At 39.1% G+C, this 13,125-nt stretch overlaps 1 protein-coding gene across 3 annotated transcripts in view; it reads left to right on the forward strand.

Annotated features, from left to right (window-relative positions):
• GPR107 (G protein-coupled receptor 107) overlaps positions 1–13,125 on the forward strand; it is an 88,530-nt gene that overhangs the window by 42,347 nt on the left and 33,058 nt on the right. For all 3 annotated transcript variants that reach the window (XM_033960319.1, XM_033960318.1, XM_033960320.1), the window contains exons 8-9: positions 8,555–8,659; positions 9,770–9,903. In XM_033960319.1, the coding sequence (XP_033816210.1) occupies positions 8,555–8,659; positions 9,770–9,903 (239 nt within the window). The remainder of the gene's footprint in view (positions 1–8,554; positions 8,660–9,769; positions 9,904–13,125) is intronic.

The following is a 13,125-nucleotide window of genomic DNA, read 5'->3' on the forward strand; positions in this document are numbered from 1 at the left end:
TATATAAATATTTTAGTTTTACAATTTATTTATTTATATTTTAATAATTAAAATTTTTTATTTTTTTTTTCCACTAGTATTAATGAATGTGGATGCTAATATTTTATTAATAATTAATTTAATAAAATAATATATTATTGCATCCACTATATCAATAAATTATCTTTCCAGTTAGTAACATTTCTTATGTCTTAATTTTTTTTATTTTTTTTTTTTTTTATTAATAATCTTCTTTATTTTCCCTTTTTCCATCTTCTTTCTTCTTTCTTCTTTCTTCAGCTGAATTGTTCCTTTTATTCTGTTTTTTATGCAAACATAGGTTCTTCTTGTGTCAAAAATTCCTTCAGTTTTGCAGGGTCTTGAAAATATATGGACTTATTTCCACTGGATACTCTCATAGTGGATGGATAATATATTCCATATATGTAACCTTTTTCTTTCAACTGCTGTCTGTATGTGAGGAATTGTTTTCTTATGTTTGCAGTGTATTTAGCAAAATCAGGAACTAAAATCAGTTTTGATCCTTTATAATTCAAGTTTTTATTTGCTTTTGCCATTTTTTTTTTTTTTTTTTTTTTTTTTTATTATTATTTCTTTATTAATTTTTCAATTTAAATCAAGCTAAACACTTGTACAGAAAGCAATAGTCATAATATCAAAATAATCATAAAGAAATTAAACATCTAATAAGAAAAACATGTATTATTTAACTATTTAAGCTCAAGTCCTCCTAAAGGAACCAAGATTTTAAATTAGCGAAACATTAAAATTATAGAAATTATTTTTGCAAGATATTCAAAGCAGAAGCACTGAGAAATAAAGTTTCTTAATTATATTAGGGTTTAGATGATTCTCCATCCAAACGAGACGTAGCTACAAAAGTTGTCAATTGAGATGGTTCAAAGAATACATATTTAACAGAACGGTAACACACTATACATTTACATGGATGTCTCAAATAAAAGGTTGCCCCCAAAGAAGTAACCCCAGGTTTCAAAAGAAGAAATTCACGGCGACGTTTCTGTGTCTCCCTTGTAAGATCAGGAAACATCTGTACTTTACAACCAAGAAAAAGCTTTTGCCATTTTTAATATTTCCTGAGCATGTTGGTACCTTAAAACCTTGAATATCAAAGGTCTTGGAGCAGCCTGGTTTACTGGCTTTCTTATGGGGATTCTGTGGGCTCTTTCTATTTCTAACGGCCATTTTGAATTGAGCTGAAGCAGTTTAGGTAAAAGATTTTCCAAGAATTGTACAGGATCTCCCCCTTCAATATTTTCAGCCAGCCCTAAAATTCTGATGTTCTTTCTTTTTCCTCGGTTTTCCATATCCACCATTTGATTTTTTAAAGCTGCTACTTCTTTTTTATCTTTATCATATTCTTGTGTGAAGGATTCAAATTTCTCCATTTTTTCTTCCATCACTGCCATTCTCTGTCTTTCGGTTTGGATCTCTTGTTTCATGTTGAGAAGTTCTTCTTTAACTTCAGAGATTTTATTGGCATTTTCAGTCAGCATCAGTTTTATTTTGAACAGTTCAGTCATAATATCGGACTTTTCAGTGAGTTCTTCAGTTTCCATCGGGAACGGCACACTCGATGGTGACAGGGGAGTTACTTTTGTTCTTTTTGCTGAAATACCCGATGTTGAAGGTTTTTCAGCTTTTCCCTGCTTCATACTTGCCATTTCCGACGTTGTTTTATGTATATTTTATAGCGGTTAGACAAAGTGAAAGTTTTATTTTTTTTCCGTTTGTTGCCTGGATACGGGAGCGCTGCGGGTTAAGCTGCCATATCGTGCGCGCTCCAAGCCACGCCCCCCATAAACTGTTATTAAGATGGGTTTTGGAAAATCCACTGCTTATTCCTAGGATAAGCAGCATAAAATCTGTTTTACTACATGGTGCCAGGTACTTGTGACCTGGATTGGCCACTGTTGAAAACAGGATACTGGGCTTGATGGACTTTCGGTCTGTCCCAATATTGCAATGATTATGTTATGTTGTGTTCTTATGTAAAAGCAAGGCAGTTTGCTAGGAAGCAACATTACTGTTCGCATAGGCAAAAAACAGCTTGACGGCTCTTTCTGTGACTCTTATTGCCAGAGTACAGGACATTAACACATTATAGTTCTGGAAGAATAGGAGCTCTCTGCCACAGCCTTTGTTCTCATATTGAACTGATGGGGCACACCAGTTCTTGATCTGATGGCAACATAAGCTAAATCGAAAGTTCCTTGTTTTTTCAACTAGAAGAAACCAGTTTAAAGGGTCTGGATGCTTTGGTCCAACCCCGGCCTCAGAATAGCTGTTGAATGTGTTTCCACTGCTTCCAATGCTTGGCCAAGTTCTGCAGAAAATTTCCACTAACACTAGCTGAGTCTTTCTAGTAGATTTGAAATGTTTGTTTGTTAAAAGACTTTCATATTGTCCCTTGGAAACCATCAGAACGGTTTACAATATTTTAAAACAGAGACAGAAAGGAACTACAGTTCATAAATAGGACAGCAAAACAAGTAGGAGAGGGGAAAAAAAGCATAAACATGTGCTGCAATAGTCCTAGCCTGCCATGTGACTCAGGACTTCCTACAGAAAGCATCTAAAAAGAGGTGAGCTTTAAGGAGAAACTGGAATCTCAAGTATGAAGATTACATGGAATTCCATAGGATAGGGAGGGTACAATGGAGAAAAAAAGCTGAGTGACAAATAGAGGTTAATTTTACATATGAACTGCAGGAATAGTAATACGGTGGGTATCCATAGATCTAAGGCAGTGGTCTCAAACGCGCGGCCCGGGGACCCGGCCCGCCAGGTACTATTTTGAGGCCCTCGGTATGTTTATCATAATCACAAAAGTAAAATAAAACAGTTTCTTGATCATATGTCTCTCTAGCTATAAATGACAATATTATTATTAAGACTTAGCCAAAAGGAAAGATTTATAAGCTATAAAGAGTTTTACCTCATGCAAAATTGTCATTTCTTTAATAAGACATTAACTATTTTTTCTGCGGCCCTCCAAGTACCTACAAATCCAAAATGTGGCCCTGTAAAAGGTTTGAGTTTGAGACCACTGATCTAAGGGAATAAGCAGGTCGGTAAGGAACTTATAAGATTAGCCAGATAATGTAGGAGACTGGATTGTAATGTTTTAAAGGCTAGGGTCAATGTTTTATAAACAGTGCAAAACTTGATGGGGGTCTTTAATTTGTCCTGCTGAAGTATGATTCTTTTCAGTTGAGAACTGACTTGGAAAAAATTTTTTGAACACTCCAGTTGAAATTATTTTCTGAGTATAAACTTACATTTGACTTTTCAGTGATTAAAGAGAAAAATGCGTGGATACCTCCAGGGAATATGGTCCTTACTAGCTGGGTTTAAAGCACTGGTTTATAAGAATTATCTTTATTAGAAACTTCTCATCCCCCAAGAAACACTCTAACTCCTTCTGAACAAAGAGCTTTGAAGAGTTTACAGGAGGATTCCTCCATAGTAATACAAAAGGCAGATAAGGATGGGCATATAGTAATTTTGTTTAAGGTTAAGTATTGCCAAGAGGCTTATTCCCAATTAGATGATACAGCTGTTTACTCTGTGCTAGATGGTGATCCGTCGGATGATATCTTTGCTGAACTTCTCTGCATTATCGACCAGGGGAAAAATAGGTTGTATAACTAACGCAGAGTATAAGTTTATCCCAGGACAAGCAGGCAGCATATTCTTGACTGATGGGTGACGGCACCAACGGAGCCCCGGTACGGACAATTTTAGAGTGATTGCACTCTAAGAACTTGGAAAGTTCTAGTAGACCGCACCGCGCATGCGCGAGTGCCTTCCCGCCCGACAGAGGCGCGAGGTCCCCAGTTTCTTAGTTTCCGCGGAGCTAAGAAGACGCGTTTCCTCAACGGCCGTTGAAGAAATTTTTTCGATCTTCCCGCTCGCGTAAACCTTTGTTGAAATAAAGGTTTCTTTATTTCTTTTGTTTTTCTAGTCATATACTTCCTTCCAAAAGTTCATAAGGTGTCCGATTGTTTCGGCCTGTGGTTCCCTTTTGGAAAGAGTGCTTAAATACATTGACATCTTTTTACATCCTTTAGTGTTCACTATCCCTTCCTTTCTTTTGGAAACTACACAATTTTTGAATTGTTTGGAAACTCAGTTGGATGGTGGAGATGGTATCATTATGGCAACTTTGAACGTTAAGTCCTTGTATACTTGCATACTTCAGAAAGAAGCTCTTCAAGTGGTGGAAGTGGTATTGGACAGTCGTCCACATCCACACCAAGTTCCTACAGAATTGCTAGTACTGTAGCTTTGGCTATAGTAGCAATGTCTAAAAATTATTTTGTGTTTGATAAAAAGTTTTTCCAACAAATCTGGGGTAGCTGTGGGGGCGTCTTTTGTGCCTTCCATTGCGAATCATTTTATGGCTAGGTTTGAAAATGATTGGGTGTATACTTCCCAATTTTTTTCACATATTAAATTGTGGAAAAGATTTATTGATGATGTTTTTTTGCTGTGGACTTCCACAGAGGAACAGATGGATAGTTTTGTGACAAACTTAAATGGATGCCATCCCACAATCAAGTTTGAAATGCACTCTGATATGTCAGAGATAGTGTTTCTGGATGTGAAAATTTCAGGGGTGCAAGGGAAGTTTTTAATCATAGTGCACACCAAGTCTTCAGACCATAACACACTATTGTCTTATACAAGCATGCATCCAAGTGTGTTAAAGAAGAATTTGCCTATGTCTTGGTTTTTTAGATATCGCAGGATTTGCAACTCTATTGAGGAATATTTATATGAAGCAAAGAGTTTAATGCAAAAATATTCTGAGGGACTATACCAAAACAGAAATTTCCAAAGCTTTCAAAAAAGCAAGGTACAGTTCACGTGAATAGTTGTTACAATAGAAGGCCAAGAAGGGTGATAACAACTCAGTCCCTTGTGTATTGAAATTTTCTTCAGTTTCCCAGAAATTGGGTCGAAAGATTAAACAATTATGGCCTATGATACAGACAAAATCAGTATTTCAAACAATTGACTGTAAAATCGCTTTTTCACAGAATAGGAATCTTAAGGTCTCTTTATGTAAATCTGATGTGTGGGTCATTTTTGTGTAGTCATTGCACAGCATGTGCAATAATGCAAGAAGGCACGATTGTACAGATTCCAGGGAGGAAACCCTGGACGTTAAAATCATTGACATCTTGTGATATAGTGGGAGTGGTGTATGCTGTAGTGTGTCCATGTGATTTATGTAAGAAGTCTGAAAACAAGATTATTTGAGCATCGTTGCAATATTAATCATAAAAAGTAAATAGATGTACTTGCATGCAACTGTTATGAACACATGCATTCTTTAGAAAATTTTAGGTGCTTTGTGCTAGACCGTGCCCCTTTAACGTGACGGAGGGGCAATATTAAACAAAGACTGTATCAGTGTGAACAGCATTACATATTTTTCCTGGATACTATCTGGCCTAAGGGTCTTAATCAAAGACTTGAATGGTACGCGTTTTATTGAATCAAATATTTGGACAGTGACAGCTGAGTTTCCCGGAAGTGACATCATTGAACATGGAGATCTGTAAGCCTTAAAATCATGTGCGCATTTTGGGTGCCGGTAGTGCATGGAGCAGTGGCTTGTAATTGCTTTTGAAAATTTTCCCTGACGCAGCCTCTCACTGGCAAAACAAGGGCCTTGACAGAACAGCACCAGCTAGCGATGTTTGCAGCCGAGCGTCTATTGTGGCTGTAGCAGAGGTCTGACAGTGGCATGTGAACAACGTCTCTACATTGAGTGTGTCAAGCTAAGTTTTTAAAAAATATTTCCATTGTTTTCCCTATGCACAGTGGTGGGTGTTATGCCAGTGTTGAAAACTTACATTTTAAACTGGCATTTTTTCTGCCTATGATAATAAGAACGGCTAGAAGTCCGTTGGATTGCCGTCCGTTATATAAAACAATTGAGGCTTTTTCTCCACTAATTTGTTAAATGTGGCTTTCTTTGGGCAACCACCGCTGGCTAATAACATTTTATTATTTGGTTGAGTTAATCAGTGTTATTTATTAATATTTGTACAACTAAAAGGATATCATCTATGTAAATATAGCTACAGATTTGGGATTCTTGAATCAGTAAAGCAAATGGAGCCAAATGGCCAAGAGGACTGTGATTTGTGGTTCTGATCCCTCTCAAAATTGATCAACTATTTTTGGCCTTTCTTGGTAGAGGGGCTGTCTTCTTCAAGGGCCAATCCTAATGGAAATCCTATCTCCCTTCTATAGTATCTTGCGGGGGATTAAGGCATAAGGGTTGTGTTGGAAGAAGTGATTGCCACTCTGCTTCAGGCTAGAAAATGTTCTACATCTACAACATATATGAGTGTTGGGTGAATATATTAATCTTTGTGCAACTATAGTCCACACTTTGGCTTTTCATCAGGATGCTCTAAATAGAGGATTCACATTAGGCTCATTGGAGGTTCAAGTTGCAGCATTAGCCTATTTCTGCAATGTTTAGAAAAATCCTTCTTAGCAACTCGTCTTGATGTGTTCTGTTTTCTCAGAAAGGATCGTGTGTATTTGTACTCCTCATCATCCATGTCTAAATTGGAGTTTGAATCTAGTGCTTTAATCATTGGTGCAACCCTACAAGACCTCACTCGCTAGACAGTGTTTCTAGCTATTTCTCCAGCACATACAATTTCAGAATTAGCAAGCATTTTGTAGGGATCTCTTTCTCTGTCTCACAGAATTGAGAGTTGTCATTATGATAGTTCTTTCACTTCTCCCTAAAGTAGTAGCTGCGTTTCATATAAATCAGGTTGATCCTTCTTTCCAAAGGGAGGAGAATGGAGAGGAGTATAAATCATTCTATTGCTAGCTGTGCCTTGGGCCATCCTTAAATACCTTGAAGTAATAATGAATTCTCCAAATTGTTGTCCTCTTTGGGGATTCAAGGAAAGGGGATGCGGCCTCTAAGGCTACAGTTGCTCATTTGATTAAAGAGATGATTTCATCAGTTTATATTCTTAGGAGAATATGATCTCTTATTGGGTTAAAAACTCATTCTACTAATGGGCTGTCAGCATCTTGGGAAAAGTTGCATGCTGTGACTCCAATTGCGAGATGTAGGGTGGCTACCTGGTCGTTGCGTTATGCATTTCCCAAGCATTACTGTTGGATGTGGCTGTATGAGCAGAGGCTTCCTTTTGTGCAAAAGTCTTTCAGACTGGGATTTCTACTTCCCATCTACGTTAAGGAATACTTTGTTACATCTCACAAATTCTGGACTAGTTTGGTATCGACAATAAGGAAGGAGATATTTAGGTCTGAAAACTTACTTTCCTTTAACCAGACCAGAGTCCCACCCAACTGCTGTATTTAAGTTCTGCTGTATTATGAGTTCAGTTTCTCATCTTGAAATATTTTGGTCAAAAGACTGTTATACGTGTGTTTGGGTTTTTTTCCATTGAAACAAAATAGTTGCAGAATTATTCTCATCCCCATTGCTTTGACATTCGAAATACTGAAGACCTGAAGTGGCACAGTATCCTTATAGTGAACAACTACTGTATAACTGAAATGGATTGGAACCTCAACAATGTAGACAACAAAACAAAAATACACAGGTTCCACATGCAATTGCAATTGCATGTGGAACCTGTGTATTTTTGTTTTACAGTATCCTTATAGGCCAGGGCTCACAAGTCTTTGTTCTCTTCAATGTCTGCTGGTCACAAACCCACAGGGGCTGGACTAGTCTGATAGGACAAAAGAAAAGAAAATTACCAGATAAACCTAGGCAGGCAAGCTAAGCAGGGAAGTAGTTTGCCTAACTCAGGGTTAACAGTCCTTTTATTTTAATGGAGTCATTAGAGCACTGGACTGACAACCAGAGAAATTCAGCTCAAATCCTGCTGCTGCTGCTGCTTGTGATCCTCCATTGCCTCAAGCACAAAAATTAGATTGTAAGTCTTTCACAGATAGAGAAATACCTAATGTATCTATCTGAATGTAACTCATCTTGATCTATTAAGGTGTGAGCTAAATCCAATTTTTCCTTTGTATTCCTGTAAATGACTCTACCATTTATTCCAAATTTAATTGATTGTATCGGCTACTAAATACTTTAAGATATGCATATATCAAGGATTCTCATCCCAGTCCTTGGGCCATACCCAACCAGTCAGGTTTTCAGGACAACCACAAGGTAAATTTGCATACGCAACCTCCATTATATGCATATCTATCTCATGCACATTCATTCAGACTATTGTGAAAACCTGACTGGCTGAGTGTGCTGGGAGCTCTGGCCTCGTCTTACTACAGCCTGTACATAACTGTTGGTGCAGATGTTGAGGGTTCATAATAAAACTAATTTCATTTTATACAGAAGCGCACAGTTCCAGCTGGAGGAAATGATACCATTTAGTTATGTACAAAGCTAATTGGAGCACTTAGGATCTGTCCACCTGCACTGTGGCAGGTTTTTATTGGTGTGTTCTATTGTGCAATCACCTGAACCCATTTCTTTTTCTTTTTTCAGTTTTTTTTCAATGTGAGTTCTGATGACCAGGAGGGTCTTTACAGCCTTCTCTTCCATGCTTGCCCAGGAAAGAGTGCATCAAGCAGGTTGCTCTTCAGTCTCGATGTGAGTAATATAAAATTGTCTCCTAATGAGGGTGTCAGCCAAAATGCCCATAAAAGGGCCGGAATGGGATGATTCATCGCAGCCGTGCTGAAATGGCCGCACTCTATTGTCACATTCTGTTTCTAGGAAACAAATTCAAAGACTGCAAGTCATTCAAAATGCAGCAGCAGAATTAATAATTAAAAAAAACTTGTGATCATGCAATGACTTATCTAGTCAAGTTCACTAGCTCCCAATCTTTGCCCAGATTGAGTTTAAGTTCTTGATATTTATGTTTCAAATCATTTATAATCTGAGCCCTGGTTATATGACAAATTATGTGGCAATCTATGTACCCTCCATGGATCTTCGCTCTACAGCTGTGTTGAGGCTGTCTAAATCTCCTAAAAGTGTCTGTAGGTTGAGGAAAACAGAGCAGCTTATATTGGCTGGAAAGAGAGTGGACTTTGGAACTTTCTTCCGGCTGATATTAGGAATAATCAATAGAAGGCTGGAAGCCAAAGGCACCTGTCTGACGAGCTGAGACGATGGGAGAGGACAAGCTGGGCAAGGGATTGTGCCCCCCCCCCCAAAAAAAAAATGCTCATTTGTAAATACCCAGACTCAAAAAAGGACGATTATCACGGCCAGTTTATCATTCTGAAATAGCCGTAATTAACTGGCCATGATGAATCGTCCTAGACCCTAAAAAGGTTGGCTTCAGTTCATGCCTTAGACCTTATACTTTGCTATAAATCTGGAAGTGAGAGTGAGCCTCATGCTGCAGGATAAATAAGTATTTATTGATCCCTCTCTTCTGGACCTTAGTAATACTGTGCTGCCCCCTCTGGACTACATTGTTTGGACTGTGATCATCTCAATGGTCAGGCCCAGTATAGACTTCTCTTTGCATGTTTATTTGCATGAACTGAGAACCTGCCTTTTCCTTATTATTTCTGCGGTCTAAATCCAATATTACTCTTCTATTTGCCTGTTGCAATGTTTGGGAGGCATATAGGCAATGTTTCTTTGTAATGCATACAGTCACCAGCCTCAGGGCAGATGCAGTTGACAGCCTAGGTGTCCTGTTGAAGAAAATAACTTTCCCCTATGCCTGTACTTTGTCTGCAGATTGTAATCATTGAGAAGAATCCAGAAAGCTACCTGTCAGCTGATGAGATCCCTCTTCCCAAGCTCTATATTTCTATGGCTCTCTTTTTCTTCTTGTCGGGGATTATCTGGGCTCACATTCTTCGTAAGCGCAAGTAAGTCTCTGATTTTTCTGTAACTATGAGTATGCCAGAGAAATGAAACTGAAGCTCCAGGGAGACTCTTTAATTCCTAGTTATGCTTTAAGATGTTTTTATCTTTGGTTTCAATCTGGACTTCATATTTCATATTTTTAAATGTTTAAAACAAAACTATTAGAGTAGTTATTGCAAAGGTGTAAAAACTGTTTTAAATTGTCCTGAGAGAACATTTCCTTTTCATTGTAACCAGACCAATCCAGAACATATGGGCTATACTTGTTAGCCAGGAAATGGAGACAGCAACCTAAGAGCTATGAGCTCTTTTCTAGCATCATCTTAAACTTTATTTGATATACTGCAAAGTCAAAAAAAAAAATCTATAGATATATATCTATATATATCTCTAAGCGGTTTACCGTACTTTATAGCCAAGTAAAGAGTAATTGAAAAGACAAACTAAGGATAACCTTATAAAAGACACCGTACTGGTGACAGCTTATCAGTATTCTCTATCTTCAGCAAATAGTGACAGGTGTTCATGCAGCTTTGGACTGGTCTGATGAAGGCAGCTTCTGGGCCCAGTTGAGGAATTGGTCATTTTGAGCTTAGCAAGATGAAGAGGTCACCTGAGCCTTAAGGGATATCTGGAGGAATTCAGGCCCCCTTCCCTTCAAGGCAGAGGAAATTTGTTGTGCTGAAAAAGGTTAAAGGTGACTGAAAGGGGACTTTTGCAGGAGTTCCTGAATTGTTCAGTTCTCTCAACCCATGCCTGTTGATAATTAGCTTTGGAACTGGTACATTATCTACTAGTAGTTTTTAAGGCTTGTTATGGCAGATGCTGAAAGCAGCACAGACTGTTAGCTGGTGGTTTCTTTTTCTCTTACTATGGCATCAGGCCTGAGTTGTCTTGGTACGGCTGCACAGGCTAGTGCTGCAACAGTTCATTCTCATCTTAATTGATTTAATTGCTTTCTTGTCAAGAGCATCATGACCTTCTCTTTTGAATCGCAGTCTCCCTTTTTCTCTAAGGCTTGCAGCTGTAATCGCAAGTTCAGAGTTTGGCACTTTGGAAGAAGTTAATCTTGGGCAGAATAATTAAGGCACTTTCATGGAAGCTCCAGCTGAATCGGTTAAGCAACATTTGCAATATAAGGCCAGGCGCAGCAGTTCTGGGTGGGGTAGTGCCTGTCAAGGAAACTGTGTTTCAGGGGCAGCAAACCAGTGCCCTTCCTGAAGTGACTGCAGGGAATAACTTGGAAAAAGACACTTCTTCTGTGAAGGGTATCTTGTAAAATGGCATGAGAGGTGGCCATTTCACAGCATCAGTCTGCTGATATGCAAGGAGCAGGTCTTAACCAACTCCATCAGAGGAGATCTCTCTTACTCAGTCTGTGTCCGTCCAAGCAGCTATGTCAGAGATGGAAGGGACTTTAAAGAACAGCAGCAACTTGTTGGGTCTTCTGAGTTTGTCCTCGTTCTCCACAGAGCCTTTCTTTTACAGCAGTCACAGAGGAGCCTGGCGACTTTAGGTCTCAGAGAGTGGTCTGAACTTTTTGATGTCACTTTCCAGGGTAAGCAGTCCAGGATGGGTGTACTGCAAGAAGCTGAAATACTATCCATTGTTTCTGAGGATCTTGGGTGTGAATTACTAGAGCATGATGAGTGGCACGGAGAGTTTCCTCCTTGTCAAAGCCTTTGGAGGAAGGAAAGCACTCGATAGAAGATGACCCTGAGTTTTCTGGCTATTCCTAAGAGCAGAGCTTGCAGGAATGAGCTTTGAGTATTTCAGAGCCTGCATCACAGGATTTAGGCAACTCTGGGGATTCTGTCCTTGAATGAATTTGTAAACCACCTGAATTGTTTTCTGTTCAAGCCCTCATTACAGTGGAGTGAGACCCTCTGGAGGCCAGTCTATGTGTAAGGAGAAATTTCCCAAGAAAAAAGAAAAGTTTAAACTTGCTTAAAATGGATCCCTTTGTGGCAGCAGTCATCAAAAAGACAACTATCCTAGTGGAGGGTGGTACAATTTTGGAGAATATCCAAGAGTGCAAGTTGGCATCTGTCCTCAAATAGGCTTTTGATGTTGCAGCATTAAGTCTACAGGCAATAGTATATGGTGCTTAAATGTGTAGAGCATGTTTATGTTGGATTCAGCAAGCAGGGGGATTTGCCATAAGACGAGAACCCAAAAGAAGCAGCCTGCCTGGACTCTGATATAGCTTAAGTGGCAGATGCTTTTATACAATTTCTCATCAGGACCGCAGCCAGATCTGTGGTAGTCTCAGTTTCAGCTAAGAAACTCCTGTGATTGCATAATTGGTCATCAGATACAGTCTTGAAGACTTATCTCAGCAGCTTTCCTTTAGAGGAAAGTTGCTTTTTGGAGAAGATCATCAAAGAGTTAGGCAAAGAGGCCACTTCAGAATTGAGTATGCTTCAGAGAGGTGAGACATTAGATGATGCAGGATGGTTGGCTCACAGTGCTGTTGTCCACAAAACAAATCTTCCTTTCCTTTTGACCACAAGGAAGACTTGCATGGTCAAGCTGCAGAATCCTCTGGAAGTCCCCCGCTAAAAGGTTAGGGGTTCACCCCCTTAACAGAGTGGGTAGGGACAGTGGCTTGCTTAACATCTTTGATACTTTGAGCAGATCATCTTTTAACATGCCCTTTCTCAAATCCCCTCTTTCCTTAAGGTCTACCTTTTAAATATGGCTTTCTTCCCTTTATAGGTGGCCAGCAGTGTTAGCAAGTCACATAATTTGGCCTGCGGAGAATAGTTAAGGTTGTGGTAAGAGCATGTAGCTTAGCTAGTTTTAAGAAAGGTTCGGACAATTTCCTGGAGGAAAAGTCCATAGTCTGTTATTGAGAAAGACATGGGAGAAGCCACTGCTTGCCCTGAATTGGTAGCATAGAATGTTGCTGCTCTTTGAGATTCTGCATGGAATGTTGCTAATATCTGGGATTCCGGAATCTTGCTTACTCTGACATAATGGAATGTTGCTACTCTTTGGGTTTTGGCCAGGTACTAGTGACCTGTATTGGCCACCATGAAAACGGGCTACTGGGCTTGATGGACCACTGGTCTGATTCAGTAAGGCTATTCTTATGTTCTTATACAGAAACAAGTTACGTCAAATGGGGTGAGACATGACAGAGCAGGCAAGCACTATGTGAACAGAGCAGGTAGCACTATGTGAATATCTTATGCTGCCAGATGCCTCTAGAAGAGAGAATG

The sequence above is a fragment of the Geotrypetes seraphini genome, chromosome 10 (assembly GCF_902459505.1).
Source record: "Geotrypetes seraphini chromosome 10, aGeoSer1.1, whole genome shotgun sequence".
Lineage (NCBI taxonomy): Eukaryota > Metazoa > Chordata > Amphibia > Gymnophiona > Dermophiidae > Geotrypetes > Geotrypetes seraphini.